Source organism: Acomys minous, assembly GCF_964271855.1.
Source record: "Acomys minous genome assembly, chromosome: 6".
NCBI classification, from domain to species: Eukaryota; Metazoa; Chordata; class Mammalia; order Rodentia; family Muridae; genus Acomys; species Acomys minous.
The window spans coordinates 3,534,530-3,556,692 of NC_140487.1; the positions used below are offsets into that span (position 1 = coordinate 3,534,530).

The following is a 22,163-nucleotide window of genomic DNA, read 5'->3' on the forward strand; positions in this document are numbered from 1 at the left end:
GAGCGGATGGGGAAACAGGGAGGGAGGGTGGGACTGGAAGGGCAGGAGGGAGGGGGCTGTGACCAGGATGTAAAGTGAATAATTAATAAAAAAATGGCAATGTAAAATTAAAATGTTATTTAAAAACACTGATGACAGTTACTAGGTAGTATAATTATTCTTCTGATCATATTATTAAATCATGATAAAAAGGAATACCATGGGGAGATACAATTATTTAGTATGTATGCTTATGCTCCATATTTCTATCAGATAGATATAGTTGAATCCAGTGCCTTAGTAAAAAATTCATGGCTAGTAATGAACCATCTGTTATTATGGGGATAATATGTTGCTGTGTTTCTTTTGAGATACCAAATTAAAATGACTGCCATCCATTTTATCTGAACAGTCACTAGAAACTTTAACATCCATCTTTCAAACTTAGCATGATGTCTGCACTCCAGTAAGACAGGCAGTGAAGTTTCAAACTATCCATCATGTAACTTTAGTTACAGCTGCATTTTTATTTTTGTTGACAGAACTCATTCTTCAACAGAATTCAGTGCAGCAGTGGGAGTCAGGCACACCACTGTTCAGCAAAGGATCAACTTAGTAAATATTGGCCCAGAAAAGTCCTAGGATAAGTGTGGATGAACAGTCCGTGGCTCTGTTTTACATAAAGCACTGTGATGTTACAGTACAGAGCCATAGTGTCAGTAACATCTAAGTGTATATATAACTAAATTGCCTTTCTCGAGCTCATATTTTGAATTTTTATGATGTTACAATGTTATATATCATGAACTAGAACTTTTAGTTAAATTTATTTTATAAATTTTAACTTATTATAGAGATTGTAGGTACAGTTTGGCTTCTGTACTACGTGATTTAGAAAAGCTGTTCCTCGCATCCTGCGTACTGAAGACTGCTGCCATTCTGACGACAGTCTTCATCTGCTAGCAAGTGCACTGTTTCCCAAACCTTATGTTAAGTCATGGAAGAGATACAGCTTTTATTCCTTCAGAAATCGACCAGTCCTGTTATTAAAACAACATACAATATTAAAAATAATGACTTCACAATTTTAATACTTTAAAGGTCCTGTGTATGTTGTCCGTGTGTGCTCCCTTTCATCTGGGTGTGAGTGCATCCGTGTGGAGACCAGTGGACACCGGCTGATGCTGTTCCCCAGGAGCCGTCTGCCCACTCGTCTTTGTTTTCTTTTAGCTTGACACAGGCTCTCTCCTCGGCCTGGAGTGATCCTGACCACTGGGCCCCAGGGTCTTTGTGTCTGAGTCTCCTCAACACAGGATGGTAAATGCAGCACATCTGTTTTGTTGTTGATTGGATGTGTTTTCACTGGGTTCTGGGAGTCAACCTCGTGTCTTCATGCTTACTCAGCAGGCACTCTGCTGACTGATTCTTTAAGATGTCAGTCTGTCCCTGACATGACTCATCATGGATGTGTCATGACCTGTTCAGGATAAGAAGGCAATGCCATGGTGTTCATAGGATTTTGGGAGGTTCTTATAGCAGTGATTTCCTCTGATAGGTAGCCCTATGGTTCTGCTTTTTTAATGTTGACTTTCAAGTTGAAAGGTTATGTGTCCTATGTAATACTGAGTTTCACATGAGACAGGCAATGGGCTTTCCTTTTTTTCATGCCTGCCTGAGTTGCTCTGGTGTTTCTGAGGGATAGCACCTCTCTTAGCCACTTGACTGTTTGATTTTCAGTACTGGAAACCTTTAAAGCCATGGCTGTTCATCACTTACCTGGTTAAGAATGTGGAATGTTGACCTAACCTTGCCCACTTCAACTGACTCATACCATTTGTAAATACTTTACCTATTTCTGCCAGGAGAATGGAGGTGGGGGAAGAAAATGTTGAACTATTGTATTTGCTTATTCTCACAGACATGAATGATTCTTGATTAAAGTTTGAGGTTTTCATCTGGATTTTGGTACATAATATGACACTTGGCCTTTTATAATTTCCTTTAGCTAATTATTAACTCATTAATTTAGAAAACGAGCCCTGCTTCTTTCTTTATTTTATAGTTAGAATAGTTGTGTATATCATGAAAGTGGTTTTTACACTGCTCATGTTTTGCCTTGTTGGTTTGTCAGTCTTACTGTGTAGCTCTGGCTGCCCTGGGACTCGCTAAATCAGTTGTTCTCGGCCTTCCTAACGCTGCAGCCCTTTTATACAGTTCTTCATGTTGTGGAGACCCTGCCCATAAAGTTATTTCATTGCTGTTTCGTAATTAATTATTCTATTATACATCATAATATAAATACCTGATATGCAAAATATCTGATATGTGACCCCAGAGGGGTTGTGGCCCGCATGTTGAGAGCTCATTCCACTGAGCTACGTGGAATAGGCTGGTTTCAAATTCACAAAAATTTGCCTCGCTCTGCCTTCCCAGGCCTTCACCTACATCACCACCCCTGCCTCCCTCACGAATGCTGGGATTAAAGGTGTGTGGCACAAAGCCCAGCTTTAAATTTTTTCCTAAAAACCTATGATATGTTTTTTTAACAAGTAAATGTGTATGTGTGTGTGTATGTGTGTATGTGTGTGCGTGTGCATGTTTGTTCAAGGTGAACCTAGCTGATCAGGGCACGTCTGTATGTTGTAGCTAAAGAAACAAACGTGGGTTCTGAAGGCAGAACAGAGAGATGAGTGCTGATGGAAAAGAGACTTTAAAGATAGTCTTGGGTTGAACTTTCGAGAATAAGAACTTCATACATGAGGAAGCGGCCAGTATTCCAGATTTTGCAATAACAAACATGATTATACTTCTGTAATAAAAAGTGAAAATTTTAATTTCAAAAGTCAAATACTGAAGAAACTGGCCTAAACATAATTTTTAATTCATAAAATATTAACAGCTATCAGAACAGTGTTATATTACTGTAATAGTCTTTCTTTACAGATCAGCAGCTTTTTATTATTTTTGTTTTTTGAAAATTTTACCATTCAAATGTAAAAACATGTAGACTTACTGTTTCCATTATATTCAACACACACACACACACACACACACACACACACACACACACACACACACACACTGTTTTTATTGCCATGAATAGTGTGTGCTAAATGAATGTTTTTTCGATATGTGATTTGCTTCAGAATCATTTGTTTAAATTTTACAATGTTCAGAAGATTTATGTAGCTGGGTTGTGGTAGACCTTTAATCCCAGCACTCAGGAGGCAGAGGAAGGCAGATAGATCTCTGAGTTCAAGGCCAAACTAGCTTTATAAGCTAGTTGAAAGATAGCCAGGGCTACACAGAGAAATCCTGTCTTGAAAAACAAATCAAGAAAACACACACACACACACAGATTTATGTGTAGTGATTTGATTTAAAAGTGTGATTTTTCGTTTACTAGATGTAGGACTACACCACCATATCATTTCAGACTTTCTTTTCAGGTGGTCTCATGCCCGGGCCACGCCCCAGCAGTCCACACTGCCCCTTGTACTTCTGTGGGCTCTGGACTCTGCTTATATATTTGTGATAATCTATGTGAATTTAGCTCCTGGCTATTATTTAGGAGAATAGTAATTTTGAGGTCCCACCATATTATAGAGTGTATCAGTGTGTGTATGTGTGTCTGTATGTAGTTAGTGCATGTGCCACAACACACATGGAAGACAAAGAACAGCTTCTGCAGTCAGTTTTCTTCTACTTGGGGGGGTCTGTGAAATGAACTCACATTGTCAGGCTTTTCAGCAAACATCCTTACCTGTTGAGCCATCTCACAACTATTCCGCTCTCCCCTACCCCCGCTTTTCTGAATATCCGTTGTCTATCCACTGTCTGGTTTATTTAAAATTCGCTACTGTTTGTTACTGCTTTCTATCTTCACAGATTTTGTACTTAAAAAGCATTACTGGCTTTAGTGTAGCTGTCTACGGTATGATGGGTGTGTCATCTGTGCCCTTTGGTTATCTGTTGCATAGCATAAAAGATAATGAGCATGACTGCCCAGCTCACAGTCTCCAGGTAAAGGCTAGCTGTCACTGTGTCACAGTGCTTAGGATAAGGAGGGATTTATGCATTGTCTTGGAATATAGTTAAACTGTGAATGGAGATTATTTGACCTCACACTGTAATGACTATAGAGGATGTTGATATATAATATATATATTACTGGGAAAGGGGTAAGATTGCCACATATAATGGGTTCTAAAGTTAGTGATTTTTTCTTTAAAACTTTTACTTGAATTTTTCCATAATAAACTTGTGTGTTGATGGACAAATGTTGCTGAAATACTATGGCGTTTAAAGAGAGAGAGAATTATAGATAGATACAAAAGGAAATGAAAATGCATTTGCATCAGAATCTCTTCTGGATTATATGTTTTACATGTGCATGCTTCTTTTTAAAAATATTACTTGGTAAGCTACCATCTTTCCTTTACAATAAAACTCCAAAGCAGTTTACTTTTAGTCAAGCTGAGGAAATTGGGTGAATTTCTCAAGATTGCAGAATAAAGAGCTTAATTTATCATTTGTTGTCTATTCAGATTTATGTCAAATTATGCAAACATTGCCAAAGTGTAAAAGTAAATACCTTCTCATCAGTTTGAATCTAAAGCATTCCTGAAGTATTTAAGCACATACATGTGTGTATATGTTCGTGCATACTTGTACTGTGCACTGTTTGGGTAACAGGTGCTAATGTGATATCCTTTCCACTCTCTACCTTTATTGCTGATGCCAGATATCAAGGCAACAGACTATTAAATTACCTTAATTTTGCATTTTCATTTGGGAAAGATTGAAAAATAACATGAGAGTCAAGAAATACTTTTATTATGATACCTGATAATTTTGCTTTTCTGTTTTCTTGGAGCAGCTGTCAATGCCCATGCAGGCCAGCTCACTGCTGGTCTCACCTGGTACACTTAGTGTGAGATAGTAGGTCTTTCCAACCCTTGATTACCCTTTTGTTCCACTGGGATTGGCTTACTTTATGTCTTTGACATTTTAATCTACTTTTTGAATAAATTAGAACAGGTTAAATGATTATTTTCTACCCTCAGTTCTTCTAGAAACTTCTTTATATCCACAGAGGATTGTTTTTTCAAGGAGGTTAGTGGCTAATTAAAAGTAGCTAATTGAGATACCAGTAGAAGCTGAAAGACATTCCCTTTTCATCCTTAAGTCTGTATTTTCAGAGTTATATGCCAGTTCTGACCAGGTTGACACTGTGTCTTGGCAGAGTATTTTTATATAGTAGATTTGTCTTGATAAGATATAGTATCTTATGGTGATGAAACATCACAATAAAAGCAACCTGGGAAGGAATTGGTTTATTTGACTTATACTTCCATAGCACTGTTCATCATCAAAGGAAGTCAGGACAGGAACTCAAACAGGGCAAGAACCTGGAGGCAGGAGCTGATGGTCGTGGAGGAGTGCTGCTTACTGGCTTGCTCAACATGGCTTCCTCAGCCAGTTTTCTTATAGAACACAGGACCACCAGCCCGTCCAAATGGATAGGCCCTCCACCATCAATCATTAAATAAGAAAATGCCCTACAGCTGGATGTTTTGTCGTTGTTGTTGTGTTGTGTTTTGTTTTTTGTTTTTTCCAAGACAGGGTTTCTCTATGTAGGTTTGACTGTCTTTTCCTGGTATTGTAGACCAGGCTGCCCTTGAACTGACAGAGATCTGCTTGCCTCCGCTTCCCCAAGTGCTGGGTATACAGGTGTGTGCCACCAGGCCCGGCTTATGAAGACACTTTCTTAATTGAGGTCCCCTTCTCTCAGGTAACATTAGTTTGTGTTAAGTTGGCATACAATTGCTCAGGACAGACAGATGAAATCATATGTATGTTTACAAGAAAAGCATGCATGAGGAGCAGTAGAAATCCGGTCACTGTTTCCTCTGATACTCTTTTCCAGCACTGAGGTGACACTTGTTCCTAATTGTTAATTTTTATTTTATATGTACAGGTGTTTTGCCTGTATATTATGTCTGTGCACCATATTATGTCTTTTCCTGGTGCCCACTGAGGCCAGAAGATGTCAGATCCCCTGGAGCCGGAGTTACAGATGTTATGAGCCTCCATGTGTGGGTGCTGGGAGGTGAACCCATCTGTAGCAGCGAGTTGTCTTAATGACTGAGACATCTCTTCAACCTCCATTTTAAATATTTACTTTTTAATTATGTATATGTGCGTGGATATGTTCATGTGGGTGCCATTGTACACAAAGGCCACAGGTGTCAGATATGGAGTTAGAGGCCATTTTGAGCCACATGACTTTATGAACTCTGTGTCTTTGAGACAGGGTATCACTGTGGAACTCTAGCTGACCTGACTATGTAAATCATGCTGGCCTCGAACTCAAATAGATCCTCCTACCCCTGCCTCGCCAGAGCTGGGATTAAAGAAAGTGCCATTATGGCCAGCTCTTTGGATACCTGTATTAACTTATTTGCCAAAAAGAAAATTGAGGCACAGCAACAGTAAGTTATTTTCAGTGTCTTCCCCAGGTTTCAGAGAGGGGGAAATTTTGCAAATGCCATATGCTTGCTGTAGATAAGACCATGAATTAATTTTTTAAATATTTTTTTTAATTATATAAACTGAGAAGACTTAATATTAAGTTTAATAGTCTGTCTGTGTGTTCTCACCAAAATGTGTCTGCTTCCTGAACTCTGGCATTCTTTAGGGGTCTTCTGTATGTAATCATCACCCTGAAAAATATTCATTGCTTTCTCTTTGACCATAAGTATGTCACGTATGTGTATGTAGTCATCTTCAATGACTAAGATATTCAAATTAGAAACTCCTTTAAGCGTCCTCTTATCTATAAAACCTTGTGATGAATACTTTGTCATCCTTAACTCTCATATATAGGAATTGATGAGTGTTTAGTTCTTCTGTGTAGAACTGAATTGTATAGCTTCATCTTTTCATAAGTCATATAGCTTATTTAACATTGTGTAAGCTGGTGAGTGTGAAAACAGTAGCTATGACAACTAAGTTGAATGCTTTGGAAAGACAAGAAAACAACAAGCCATCTTTCCTGTGGGGTGCCGTGCCAACACCTTTTTCTTGGCACTTACACTTAAATCAAGTCCTGGATAGGGCACCTTGCACTTACAACCTACATCTTCTTTGTGTTTCCTATAGAATTTTACCTTTTTTCAGATGCCCTGTGAAAGCTTTTCTTATATTAATGTATGAGCTATAGCTATTGCAGTGTTTAGTAACAGTTACGTAAGAATGAATTAACAGCCTGTGATGATGTTCTTAGATACTAAATTTATAGTTGAAACTTTCTATTAATTCTTCTATAATAAACTTTACTGTATTTCCTATTTTCTCTCAGCTCCATAAAATAGCAAATACTACAACACCATTGAGACAGAGCATAATTTACCTGGCTAGAAAAGTCTCTGATGCCTCCCTCACGTTGTAAGCATTTCGTTCTTTGGGATTATCGTGTTTTAAAAGCATGCACCTTGGCAACACAAGTTAGATAGGCTGAGTGTTCCTCTCAGCTTTCTTGCCTTCAGAGTGCTTACCTAGCCTGCTCGATACACTGGATTTCCTTGTTTCAAAGTTAGAAGCAATGCTCTCTGGCGTATAGTTTTGTAGGAATTGAGGAGGTTCTGTGATGACACATGTATCTGTATATATTGCTTAGCATAGCTGCCTTGTACATAATGAGTCCTGGGCAGTGGTTAACTACTAAGTAGTGTAGGGTTTGCTTTGTTGGAACCCTTGTTAGAACATATGTTGCTTATGTAAACTGTTTCATATCTGAAAAGCAGCAAATACTCAACTTCTGTACTTTAGAATATTATCAACTGTGTATTTTATATTTTACTAGCTTTTATTTAGTCCCTAAATCTATTTACAGTATCTAGTTTTCCCTGATCATTACTTTAACTATGGACAAACTAGAACAGTGGCTGAAATCAATCCAGTCCTTTTTTTGCTCCATGATATTTCTTTTTCTTTTTTAAAAAAGTTTGTTTATTTATTTGCTTTACATCCTGATTACAGCCCCACCCTCCTGTCCTTCTCCCCCTCCTCCATACCCTTTTCAGGAAAAGGGAGCCGCTCCTCCCATCCCCATGTCCACCCTCCCAGCACATCAGGACACATCAGGACTGAGCACATCCTCTTTCACTGAGGCCAGACAAGGCATCCCTGCATGGGGATGTGATCCAAAAGCAGGCAACAGAGTCCATGTCAGAGACAGCCCCTGCTCTACCTGCTGCGGGACCCACATGAAGACCAAGATGCCCATCAGCTACTTCGACTGCTCTAAAGTTTGTAAACAGGCAACCTTGTTTTTCTTGCTTCTATAAAACTGTGAGTGCCTAATTTAATTCCCTTTCAGAATTCTGTGCATGTGTGCCAAATTCAAATGTCAGCTCCCATTTATTTGGAAAAATGTCACAGACATCATTAGCTCTGCCTCCGTCATGATGAGCCGTTGCCTGTGCAGAGAGTATAAAGTTTGCACAGCAGCAAGCACTCATGTACAGTAGCACTGCAGTGAGGACAGGAACCTGGTTTCCAAGACAGTAGCTCAGCATGAGGAGAAGTCCAGCTTTGGCGCTGAAGGACCATCCAGTCCATATTTAGTGTTTCATGAAGTGATGAGTTAGTGCATTAGGTTCGCTTATATATATATTTTTTAATATAAATTTGACGGGAATACAGTAAAGCAAATCTATATGCAATTATCATTGTTAAAATATTAAATGCTGACCACCATAATGGAGTTTTTGGCATTGGAGGTTAGTGAAGAACATTCCTAAAGACATTCAAATTTTAGATAGATTTATATAAACTATCCAGGGAAAGATGTTCTATAAATATTTAAGGTTGCATAGAGTACATTGTACTCCTACTGCGATTTCAGGATTAAGAAAATTTCATATGCCTGTGAATTACTACTTATCAATATATATATACAGAGATATAGGTAGGTTTTTATGTTTTGCTTTCAAGGGACCTCTTGCTTTCTGCAAACAATGTTTCCTTTTTCTGGCTTTCCTATGTATAATAACAGAGTCATGTCTATTAAGTATTTAAACACATGGAAGGTCCTTTTTTTTTCATGCTGGATAAAAGTCACAGGTAGTTGTAGTTACAAAAGAGAAACTACAAACCAGGTGAAAGTTAGAAACAAGGACTTGGCCTGGTGGTGGAGAAGATATGCATGCTGTACTCTATGCAGATGTGGTCATCGAGATGAATCCCACACATGTGGAGATTTCAGGCTTCTGCCAAGGCTGTTGCTGCTGGAGATTTTCTCTCTGATGTGCCCCCATCTCAGCTCATACCCATGTGCTTTACACGACTCGGGGCAGGCAGATAGTCTCCCCGACACTCAGAGACAGTCTCCAGCTCACCCCGGTCCTGTGGCCGACTGCCTTAGCGGGTCATCTTACCTCTTTTCCTCCATTCCCTGGGGATTCCACAGGTTCTCTTTGCAGACGCAGTTATCTTCCCTCTATGGGCCCAACAGCTCCCCTCTTCTAGCCCATCTCAGCTGCTAAGTATCAGCTTCCAGTACTCAGAAAGAAGTTCTGTCCTGGACCAATAGCAAACACACCTCAGAGAGATTCAGCACTCTATACCATGCAGCTCATGGCCAGTGCATTCTAAGATCCAGTGGGCAGCAGAAACCAAGGAATGGACAATCTACTTAACGGAGACAAGACTTGATGATGAGTACCTAGGATTATAATCATCCCAAACCCAGATGCTTAGAAACCAGCATAAAACACATGACAATATGTCTTCGCTAAAGCCCAGCAGCTCTACTACAGTAGACACTGAGTACTGCAGCACAGCTGAAGCAAAAGACAGATTAGATGAGGAAACAGGATCCAACCTTCTGCTGCATGCAAGAAACGCTTTAATATCAAGGATATACATCACCTCAAGGTAAATTATAGAAAAAGATATTCCAAGCTAAAGGACGCAAGAAGCAAACCAGTGTAGCCATTTTTATATGTGACAAAATAGATTACATAACAAAGCTAATGAGAAGAGATAGGACTGTGTATTTAGCAAATGGAAAAGCTACCAAGAGGATATTTGCAACAGACACAAGGGTACCCAAAGTCATAAAAGAAAATACTACAACTAAAATCACATACCAACCTTCACAGCGTGATAGTGGGTACCTTCAGTACCTCACTCTTGCCAACAGCCAGGTCATCCAGAGAAATTGTAGAGCTGAAAGACATCACAAGCCACATGGACCTGACATATTTACGGAACATTTATCCCAAACACAAAAGAACAAACCTTCTCATCAACTCATGGGGCAGTCTTCAAAATTGACCACATACTTGAAGACAAAGCACGTATGAACAGATAAGTAAAACTGAAATAATACTGCATCCTGTCAGCCTACCAGATTAAAACTGGATATGAACAATAACAGAAAATTTACAAACATATAGAAACTGTGTAATGAATTCAAATTCAATAATGAATACAAAACTAAGTCAAGACACAAAAGGAAATTTAAAGTGTTTTAAAATTGAGTGAAAGTGAAAACCTATCCAAACTTACAGGGCAAAGTTAAGGTAGTTCTAAGGGCGATGCTCATAGACTAGGAAGTCAGTGGCTCTCAGTGGCCTGATGCTGCAACCCTTTCATATGGTTCTTCATGTTGTGATGACCCCAACCATAAAACTATTTTCATTTATACCTTAAAACTATAAGTTTGCTACCGTTATGAATCATAATGTAAATATGTGATTTGCAGGATATCTGATATGTGACCCTGTGAAAGGGCCATTCAGCCCCTGAAGGGATTGTGAGGCGCAGGCTGCCAACTACTGGACTAAGTGGTTCCGTAAGAAGATTGGTGAGAAGGCAGGTTAGCAACTTGATGACACATCTGGAAGCTTTAGAATGAGAAAAAATAAAATAAGAGAAAGAAAGAAAGAAAAGAAACCAATAAAATAGAAACAGACAAAACATGACAATGAAGGAAACAAAAAGTGGGTTCTTTTTAAAAAATAAGTAATATTTCAAAACCCTTAGCCAAATTAACTAAAACACACAGAACATCTAAATAAACAAAATTGGAGAAGGGTATAACAACAGGCACCAAGGAAATAAGAACATACTTTAAAAACCCATACTCCATCAATGGAAAATCTAAAAGAAATAGATAATTTTCTGGATATATACCACATACCAAAGTTACATCAAGATCAGATAAGTCATTTAAGCAGACCTATAATCTCTAATGAGAGGGAAGCCATTATTATAATCTCCTAACCTAAACAGTGTGTAGTCAGATGATTTTAGGGCAGACTTCTACCAGGCATTCAAAGAAGAACTAATGCCAGTACTTTTCAAATTATTCAAAATAGAAATACAACATTTTCCAGTTCATTTCACAAAGCTACTGTTGTCCTAATACCCAAACCACACAAAATCCCAACAAAGAAAGTATTATAGACCAGTTTCGTCTATGAACATAGAAAAAAAATCTCAATAAAAAAACTTGGAAAATCATCTAACTTGATCAATTAGACTTCACTTCAAAGATTCAGGAATTATTCAACATACACGACAATAAATATTCTCCACTATGTAAACAAACCCAACACCCCTTGCTGGTAAAAGACTTGGAGAATTTAGGAATACACAGGTCATAATCTAAACATAAAGACAATTTATAGCACACTCGAGGTTAACCTAAATGGAGAAAAATTCAAAGCGTTTCCACTAAAACCGGGAACAGGACAAGACTGTCCACAAATTTATGTACAGGCCTGTTGAGTACAGCACACTCACAGGTGGTTAAAAATAGAGAAGGCGAGTTTATCTGGAGCTTTCTTCTCTACTGACAGTGTTCATGGTACTGGAAGGGACTTTGCAAAGGAGAAATGTAAACACCAACCCAGCTATAAAACTTTGAATTTACAGTGAAGACCTGCCTGCAAGATGTGTTAATGCAGCAGTGGTACAGAGTTTGTGGAAGTAACCAACCAGTATCTTTTAAATTAGGGCTCACTCAGTGAGATGGATCCCACCCTGACACTGCTTGGGTGGGCAAACACTCAAGACTACATAGACAGGAGGCCTAAGGGAAAGGCAAATACTAATGTTCTGCGGTACTTGTGTCTCGTTCAGCCATCATCATAGACGCTTTCTTCTGCAGAAGACAGCAACAAATACTGAGACCCACAGCTGGACAGTATGCAAAGAGGGAGAGAAGTTGGAACTCCTTCTTGTAAATAGGGTGTCTTTGTCAAATCCTTCTCACCAGGGTTCAGGGAACTCTGGAACAGGAAGCAGAAAGAGTGTAAGAGCCAGAGCAGGTTGGGGGGCACCAAGGAAACAAGGCCCTCTAAACTGCAGTATAGGTGTGTATGAACTCAGAGAGGCCTGCAGAGGTCTGGGCCAGACGGGACCCCACAGGGAAGTAGACACAAGCCTGCATCCTTTATCCACAAGCTCTCTAATTGTTAGCTGCTTACAAATGATTTTTTTCCTCCACGGGAATCTTACTAGGTATGTAAACCACTCGGTTTGTAAGGCTCCATGCAAGCAGTAGATGGCCAACCCTGATGAGCCAGAGTGGCGTGTCGGGAGGTGCTCTGTCTCATAGTGCTTCTAGATTTGTGTTTTCACGTGGCTTCTGTAAATGCAGATGTGTTTTCTGGATTGTTATGTGGGCTTTATGCTTGTTCTTTGGTTCTTTCTCCTGTATGTATGTCTTCCTGTTTGTTCAATCTTGTTTGTATTCTACTAAGAAAGAAAAAAAGAAAGTGTGGAATTTGGTGGGTGGGAATGAATGTAGAATCTGGGAGAAGTTGAGGAAGGAGAAACTGTTATCAGAATATATTGTATGAAAAAAACCCTATTTATAAATAGTTCAAAGATTATAGAAAAAAAGAAAAAACAAATATTCTGATCCCATGTAGATTTGGACATCCTGTGAGGCTACTTGTCTTTTGGCAGTTTATTCTCATAGAAATTTTAAAACTGACAGTCACTTCTGAGGGAACAAGGGATAGAGCCAGAAAAGGGACATGCATTGTGTCCCTATTTCTGAGGAAGAGTGTTAGGTCAGAAGTGTGCATGTTTGTGTGTGTGTGTGTGTATACACGTGTACCTCTAACCAAGGCTTCTGCTATACTAGGCTCAGTAAAGTTTTGTTTTCGTAAAAGTAGCCATTTTTCTACACGTAGTAGAGGAGAGGCTTCTTTTGCTTTGTTTTTCTCTTTTGTTTTTGTTTTTCCTGATTTGCACAGAAGGGTTACCCTGACTCCTTGGGCACGGTGTGTGTCGGTGTTTCTCAGGGTATGACCCAGAGTCTTTTGCAGTGCACCTGTTCTCCCTTGGCATGGTTGGCACCTTCATAGAGCAGTGAAAACAGCCGGGACTCACCTGCTGTCGCATAGTGCTAAGAAGAACTGTGCAGCTTACACTAAAATGCAGCTGTCATAAATGCCAGTTACATTTGCAGTTTTGTTTTCCCATTATAAATGAACCAAAGTGGATTATTTCAAAGCACCTAAAGTGAAAGGCATACGGTAGAGTGGCCGTATCTGAAAATACCGTAAACGTGACTAGGAAGTAGTCTGTTACAAAAACGTACCGCAAGCTTCAGTACTCTGTTACAAGGTAATGTGTGGCATGTGGTTTTTCTGATGCCAACAATCAAAAAGCAAAAGGACCACGTTTGATAATGGGAACTTTGATTAGATTTTAGTGATATTTGTGCTCTGTGTTTGGACTGTTAAGACATTTTCAAGAAATTTAAAATCTTCAATGTATACATATTTTATCGAAAGTACGTTGTTCTTTCTGGCAAAGCAGCCATGCGTTTGACTACAAAATCACTTACCACTGCTGCTGGGTAGGGAGCTAACCCTGCGGAGGCGTGGGTTCGTGGCTGGGTAGGGAGCTAACCCTGCAGAGGCGTGGATTTGTGCCTGTTTACAACGAGTGAAGCTGCAGTGGGTTCATTTGTAGTCTATATAAACCCAGCTCAGAGTTAGCTGTCGGGTGGGCTTTGCTAAACTGCTTCAGAAAGTACTTGTGGGACAATACTCCTACAAGGAAAAACAGTGCCCAGATTGTGTGTAGCATTTTTACATGCCTGATTCTGTGCATAAAATAAGAATTAGCTTTTGCAAAGGTAAAGTACAAATAAAGAAGTGACAAATGATGAAGTAATGTTTGTTCTCTTTATCACTGAAAAATGGTTGCTAGATAGGTTTGCTTTGTTTGTTTTGTTTTCGCTTAGAAAATAACTCCTTTTGCTGATTGTTTTTGTCAACTTGACACAAATCGATACAAACATGAGAAAAGGAGACCTTTAATTGAGAAAAGATGCCTCCAGCAGCTTGGCCTGTAGGCCAGTCTGTGCGGATAACTGATGCAGAATCGCGGACCAGTGAGCCGCACCGTGTGAGCCACGCCGTGTGAGCCGCGCCATGTGGCTTCCGCTTCTGCCTCCAGCTCCTCCTGCGCTCGCTGCAGTTTCTGCCCTGACTTCTCTCAGTGAAGACTATGATTTGTGAGGTGACATAGAGAGCAAAGAAAGAACCCCTTGGCTCCCCAGGTTGCTTGGCCGTAGTTTCATCACAGTAGTGGCACCCTGGGTTACCATCTATCCTCATACGGGTTCACTGTGGCCCTTTAGTGGGGCACGTGTTCTTTGCCATGTGTGTTTTAAATGTCAGCATCCCTTTGCTTTCCCTTTAAACTTTAGCATCTGCAAACCATTACCAAGCATCAAACAAAATAAAAATCAAGGGGAACGGGATGTTTTGGATTTCATTGAATTTATTTGTACTATTCCTCCACAAATTATCCTGTTTTCTTGTTGTCATTGTTTGTTGGTTGGTTGGCTTACTTTTTCATTAATCCTCCAAAAGCTGGACAGACTTCCTCGTTGGCTTCCTATTCTGGCACATGCACTTCGTTCTAGCTGTCTTTTCGGGTGGCAGGTTTGTGTTGAATCCTGAATTTTACCTCTCACAATGTAAATAGTCTCGGGTGCAGTTTCCTTTTTCAGGCTTAGACTGTAATTCCCAAAGCCAAGATCACTGGAAAGCGTGTTCACAGGTTTAGCTCCACATTTGCTTTTTATGGGGTCCCCTACCTACTTCACAATTTTTACATCTGATGTCCTTATGAGTTGAGACGGGGCTTCTCGTGCAGGTGTCCTATATCCAGCTATTAATCTTTTTAATCATGTGAATTCTTTTAGATTTGTTGTTCTCAAATTTCCTAATGTTGCAGCCCTTTAATACAGTTCATTACATTGTGGTAACCCCAATCATAAAACTATTTCATTGCTACTTCATCACTGGAATTTTCTCCTGTTGTGAATTGTTATGTAAATATCTGATAATGCCACCCCACAAAAGGGATCACAACCCACAAGTTGAGAGTCACTGTTTTAGAGCTGCATTATTATTATTATTATTATTATCATCATCATCATCATCATCATCATCATCGTCATCGTCGCCATCGTTGTCATATATTACATCCAACCGCAGATCCCCTCCCCCTCTGCGACCTCTCCTTCACCCCAGATCCACTCCTCCTTTTCCCTTCTCCACGCCAGCCACACGTGTCACATCAGGTTGCAGTAAGACAGGGCACCTCCCCTCACATTGAGGCTGGAAGAGGCGCCCAGAATGAGGGAAAGGACCCAAAAGCACAGAAAAGAGCCCGAGAGAGCTCCTGTCAGGAGTTCAGCAAGAGCACCGTGCTGCACAGCCATAACACATATGCCGAGGAGCTAGGTCAGACCTAGGCCAGTTTCCTAATTCTCATTTCAGTGAGTCCTATGAGCCCTGGTTAGTTGACTCTGTAGGTTTTCTTGTGCTGTTTTTTATCGCTTGCCTCCTACAACCTTTGTTTTCCCTCTTCCATATCCCAAGTTCGTTTACTGTTTGGCTGTAGATCTCTGTATCTGCTCCCCTTAGTGGCTGGATGAAGCATCTCTGATAACAATTATGCTACAACCCAGTCTACAGGTATCACAGAGTATCATTAGGATCATTTCACTGACGTTTGTTTGTTTGCCAACTATGTGTGTTTCTGTCCTAGGTCTCTAGGCTGTCCGTCCCCTGGTTCTTGGCCCTTCAGACAGTGTCAGGGCTGGGCCCCCTCTCAGGGAGTGGAACTCAGGCTGGACCAGTCATTGGTTGCCCATTCTCACTAGTTCTGCTCTACTTTTACCACAGCACATCTTGCAGGCAGGACATTGTAGGCCAAAGATTTCATGGCTGGGTTGATGTCCCAGTCCAGCCACTGGAGGCCTTGCCTGCCTACAGAAGATGGTCGGTACAAGCTCCATCTCCCCAATACTGGGACACTCTCCCAGTGTCACCCTGGAAGATTTCTTGGAATTTCCATTACACTAGGCTTCTACTTTGCTCCTGAAATGCCCCCCAATTCCAGTTTTGTTCTGTGTCCCCTTCCCAGGGAGGCTCATGCATCCCCCCCCCTGGAGCCCACCATGTCCCTGAGCCTGTCTGCATCTGTGACTGTAGCACGATTATCCTACAGTAGGATAAATGTAGTCTCCATTTATAAAGGGGAACATACCATGTTTGTCTTCCTGGGTCTGGGTTACCTCACTCAGGATGATTTTTTCCTAGCTCCATCCATTTGCTTGAAAATCTCATATTATTCTTTTAAACAGCTGAGTAATGCTCTGTGGAAAATGGTGCTCCTTTTGCATTTTATTGCTTGTTTTTCCCTTATTGACTATTAATCTATTCATCTACAGATACTTACATTCATTTACTTTGGTTTTTTGCTGGAAGTGATTTTCTTTTCTACCTTCTTGACTTTAAACTAATGAAAGACTTGTGGGTTTTCTCCAGAAAAATAACATAAAATATTTATTTTCATAACTTCTTCCTTTTTCTTTGATATTTTGTGTTCTTTCCTAGGGTCTTGGGAAAGACAGGAATACAGTGTATTTGTTACTGTGCATTTTTTGAACTATGACAGCAACTATTAAAATTTTAAATAGTAAAATGTTAAAGCCATGTTTCCCTGTGACCACAAATATTATTAATTTTTACAAATTAAAATACTGTTATTCTTTTTCACTAGTTTGTTGATATGCATTTTTATATAATTGTACATTTTAATTATCTGTTTACTCTGACAGGATGTGTTTGTAAACCGTCTGATTATTCATCTGGACAGTCCAGATACATGTTCACATTTTCTACATTTATACATTTATACTCTTGTTTTCACTCTCGCTCTGTCTTGTGTCTTGTCTCTCTCCCTTCCCCCCCCCCCCACCTCCATGCTGAGCACTGAGCCCAGGGCCTTGGCCATGTTAGGCCAACATTGTTGTTCCCACCTTCCCCACTGTCAGTGTGATTTGTTTTGCAAGTTTTAATTGTTCATTTGAATGTATTCATCTCTTTAATGAGTTTTAAGTTTTAGGAAAAAAGTTATTTTTGATTCATTGTATGTCTTAAGGTTAATTTTTTGTGGATCGTGTTTTCAGATTAATTTTGCAATAGTGTTGAAATCCAAAAAGATGTCTGTATCTCATTTTTGGCTTAGAGGACTAAGTAATAGAGAAATGTAAAATTTCCTTGGTATTTTTAATTAAGCATGTTCTAATTTTACTAAATGTTTGAAATACTTTAATTTATTTGTTAAATATGTTTTGTTTCCAGATTACTGCTCAGTTGTAACAATTGTGGACCAGACGAATGTGAGGCTGACGTGCATGCTCTTTAGTGGGAACTATGAAGCCCTTCCCAGCATTTATAAAGTTGGAGACGTTGTTCGCTTCCACAGGCTAAAGGTACAGCCTACCTTACCAGACAAGAAGTCTGTGTCATTCACTAAAGGCAGTTAGTACTAATTATATGGCTGCATTATTAAAACATGGCATTAAGCATTTCAAGAGATAAGAAATATAAGTACTATCAGGCTTCATTAAGGAGCTGACACCTCTTCAGATGCGCATTAGAAGCTGTGATTCCAGCTGGTTCCAAGTTGTCGTGTCACTTCCAAATATGGCTTATGTTACCACATTTCCATGTAGGATTTGTAAGGGATAGGATACAGCCTTGTCACTCCTTTTTATTAACTCTATTTTATTTAAGACTGAGTTCTTACTGTGTTGCTCTGACTGTCTTCAGCTCCTGAAGTATGGTTTGTATAGCTCTGGGAAGTTGAGCAAGGGAAAACTGAAACTCCACTCAGCTAAAAGAACTTGGCCCTTGAGGGCACTAGAGAGAAAAGGGGTACAGACTGTATCCAGACGTCAGCGGGCTTCAGTCAGGCGGGATCACTTAGGAATTGTACGAACTCCCGGGTTAGGGCAGTTGAGGTTGAGTAGGAAAGAGCAGAGATGTAGCAGTAGGGACACTGGAGGTCTGGTCTAGTCAGGGATAAATAGCCGTATGCTTCTTTAACACTGTCTCGTTTTTCCTTATTATTGTGATAAAGTGCCTGACAGGCACAGCTTATAAAAAGAAAAGTTCCCTGAGTTCATTTTCATGGTAGATACTGGCAGCATTGTTTCTCACGTCCCTGCCAGAAAGGGAAGCAGAAAAAATAAGAGGAGAACTAGAAGTGGCAGGTCCTGGCCCTCAGCCTGTGTCCCAGCTGCCACGGACAGTGCAGCCACAAGAGCCTGCGGTAGCCTCACACAGACCGTAGCGAGGGCCTTGGACAGGGTCAGGGTTCCTAAGACTCACAAAGCCTTGCCTTGTCTCACAAAGAGCACCGTTCTAGACTGTCCTGTACACAGCGGGGGCAGTTTGCAGGGTGAGTCCTACTGAGGCAGAGGGCTTTGGGAAACACTTAAGATTCACCATAAGGGACCATAAATTCAAGGTTTTGTCACCTAGCAATTTTACAAAAGAGCCAAACTCTGTCCATGGGAGGAGGCAGCTAAGTGTGCGTATAGGAGCTTATTGCCAAGAGTTAGTAGAAGAAAACCAAACCAACTCCACAGTGGCCCAGACATTGAGTCTATCAAACAGTTTTACAGTCGATACTGTAAGTTTTTTAAAAAAGTGTGCTAAGCAAATTAAAATGTTAAACAAATTAAAATGAATGAGTAAAAGTCCTCACAACATGGTTCAGCGTGCTCACATTACTTCACAGATTTATGTGCTCAGGATTTCACTATACCACATTAATAACTGTCACATTATACTTTCACCTTGTGAAAATTATGGTTAATAAAGTCTCGTAAGTTGGGGGCTGGAGAGATGGCTCAGTGGTTAAGAGCACTGGCTGTTTTTGCAGAGCACCTGGGTTCCGTTCTCAGCACGCACATGGCATCTCACAACTAACTGTCATTCCAGATCCATCCAGCACCAGCTCATAGACATACATGTAGGCAAAACATAGATGCACAAAAAATGAGTAAATCTGAAAATAAACCTCATGAATGTAAAAAGGCAAGTTTAATAGAATTGGAATACTGTTGCTTACTTTTTTTAAATATAATTTTTCGGTGTTTTAAATGTTTCATAGTTAGGGATCTTGGCATCTATTGATTATATTGCTTTGTGAGCTAAGTCAATAAAAATTATTATTGTGTTACTTATCCCAGAAAAATATGTCATTTCCAGTTTCTTTGCTTCCTGAGATTTGAATTTTCACTTTTTCCCACATTCTTAGATCCAAGTCTATAAAAATGAGCTTCAGGGGATCAACAGCCCTGGTTTCGCATCTTTGACATTTGAAGGGACTTTAGGGACTCCTGTCATAGCACGGACTTCAAGCAAACAGTTTAGTTTCACTGATGCGGACCAAAAAGTGGTGGAAGCCTTGCGGATATGGGCGTCCACACACATTTCAGCCTCTTCAACTGTGGTGCAGCTGTGTGACGCTCAGCCCATGCAGTACTATGACCTGACCTGTCAGCTTCTGGGTAAGGCAGAAGTGGACGGAACAGCATTTCTTCTAAAGGTATAATTTAAATACTTGAAATTATGCTTTAGTGCTTCCTAACTGTCATGCTGCAACATTCTGATAGAGTGTTTGTAAACTGTGTTTTATAATGAATTAGTTTTAATACATTGTTTTTGGAGATATCCTCCTTTTCACATAATGCTATTCCTTCATTTCTTTGTGCTTCCCGTTCAAAGAAAAACGTATTATCAGTTATGAATTTTAGATACTGTGACATTCATTCCATCTTTAGTAATAACATACAGAATTCTGTTATATCTTTAATGACACTTCTGTCTTGCTACTTCTGCTGCTTTGTGAAAGTCAGCTATGTTGTCACCCGCCTACTTTCTTTCTGGGTACACTGCCATTAAGTCTGCCCCGTGTCTTTCGCTGTCTGGCTCATCAGAATAGGCATAAGTAACTTTGAAATGTTTGTTGTTATTTTTGTTTTGTTTTTAAACAGTTAAAAAAAATGCAGTCACATAAATGGTATGTAATCTTTACTCCTATACCACGAATAACCTGTGGAAGGTAGTTACCTAATCGCTTTCCTTGCTTAACCATATTATAGAGGATTTTGTAACAGTACTTCTTTGACAGAAATCCTGTGCTTAATTCTCTGGTGTCTGTTCGGAATAATCAGCCAAGAAATGGAATGTTGTGGTGCTTGCATAAGACAAGGTTTAGCATTACTGTTACTGCTGGCACATTTTGCAGGAATGTTGAAAAATAGAAATCACTGAATAAAATACCAAGTTTTTGAAGTGGAAAGTAACAGCTTGATATAAACAGAGCATAGAAAGTAACTTTTAAGGAAAGTTAAAGTCAAGTAAAGGTAAGCTGAACAAAGCAAACAAAATTATCTAGGGTTCCCTTGCCAATGTGACATCCTTAATGTGACCATTTATTAACTAACTGCTCAATATTATCAAGAACAAAGACACACTTCTCAGACAGCAACTGTGGACTGTTAACGGCTGTTAACCGCCCTGTAGCTGATAGAGTCAAAACTGAATATTTCTCTCTAAAGAACCAATGTATACCTGTAGGCCATTTTAATAGATAATCCATTTTCAGATAGGTCCACCTTGGAGAGTTTATTATGTTGTCTTTTCAAATGTACTCTTTGAGAAGTTCATAAGTATATCAATGAAATGTGATCATATCCACCTCCTGTTGCTCCCTTCGCTCCCTCTCATTCACTCCCACAAGACATCCCATCCCCACCTGAACTTCCTTTCCTTTCCCCCTTTAATAACTCACTAAGGCTATTTAATGCTGACCACACATGTTTAAGTGTGAGTCCATTCACTGCAGCTTGGTAAACCCACCAATGGTCACATTCCCAGAGAAAAGTGATTCTTCCTCCCTAGAAGCTGCTGAGTGCCAGGAGCCCCTGCGGGGGGAGAAGCGTGGTCAGCTCCCCCCACTGCGGCCTTCATCTTTTTTTAGTAATCACAATATATCCATTTCTAGTTCTCAGTAGCCATGTGCTGCAGTATCATTTCTGTTGCTTTGATAAGACACTTCGACCAAAATTAACTTAGAAAAGGGAAGTGCTATTTGGCTACACCTCCAGATCACAGGCCAGAGGGAGGTTAGGAAACACTCTCAATCCAGAGCTTAGTGTCTATTCCAGGCTTCATTTTCTCCAGATGTAGGAGTCATGCACAGCCAAGGACATGTGGCAGAGATCACGAAGGATGCTACTTGTTTACTGGCTTATGGAGGAGCTGGTACTGTTAGCCCAAGGATGCTGCTGCCCACAGTGGACTGGACCCTCCTGCATGAATCAGTGATCAAAAACAAATCCCCCATAGACATGCACCAGGCCAGTCTGATCTAGGCTTTATTTTTTAATTACCTGTATGTATATATGTATGTATGTATATACGTATGTATGTATGTATGTATGTATGTATGTATGTATGTATATACACACACAGGTATCTGGAAAAGCCAGAAAGTATCTTAGATTCCCTAAAAGTGGAGGTACAGGCAATTGTAAAATGCTGGACATGAGTCGTAGAAACCAGACTAATGTCTTCTGCAACAGTGATGTCCATTACCAGTTCCTGGAACATCTTTCCTGACCTCAAAAATCAGTATACAAAGCATTATTCCACTCTTTCTCTATTACTTCGCTCATGTTATGTAGATGCTGAAAAATACTTGTAAGTTTAAATTTCTTTAAGATATTCTGGTTTCCTGATGCTGGCTTTGAAATAGGCACAATCTGTTTG

The 22,163-nt window shown here is 39.9% G+C and overlaps 1 protein-coding gene across 9 annotated transcripts in view; it reads left to right on the forward strand.

The window, feature by feature from the left end:
• Positions 1-22,163, forward strand: part of POT1 (protection of telomeres 1) — a 72,939-nt gene that overhangs the window by 16,768 nt on the left and 34,008 nt on the right. For 5 of the 9 annotated variants that reach the window (XM_084784766.1, XM_084784764.1, XM_084784771.1 and 2 more), the window contains 2 exons: positions 17,679-17,809; positions 19,645-19,935. In XM_084784766.1, the coding sequence (XP_084640892.1) occupies positions 17,679-17,809; positions 19,645-19,935 (422 nt within the window). Of the gene's footprint in view, positions 1-8,066; positions 8,335-14,257; positions 14,536-17,678; positions 17,810-19,644; positions 19,936-19,971; positions 21,752-22,163 lie in introns of those variants that run through there. The other 4 variants (XM_084784770.1, XM_084784768.1, XM_084784769.1 and 1 more) reach the window with 4 other exon arrangements.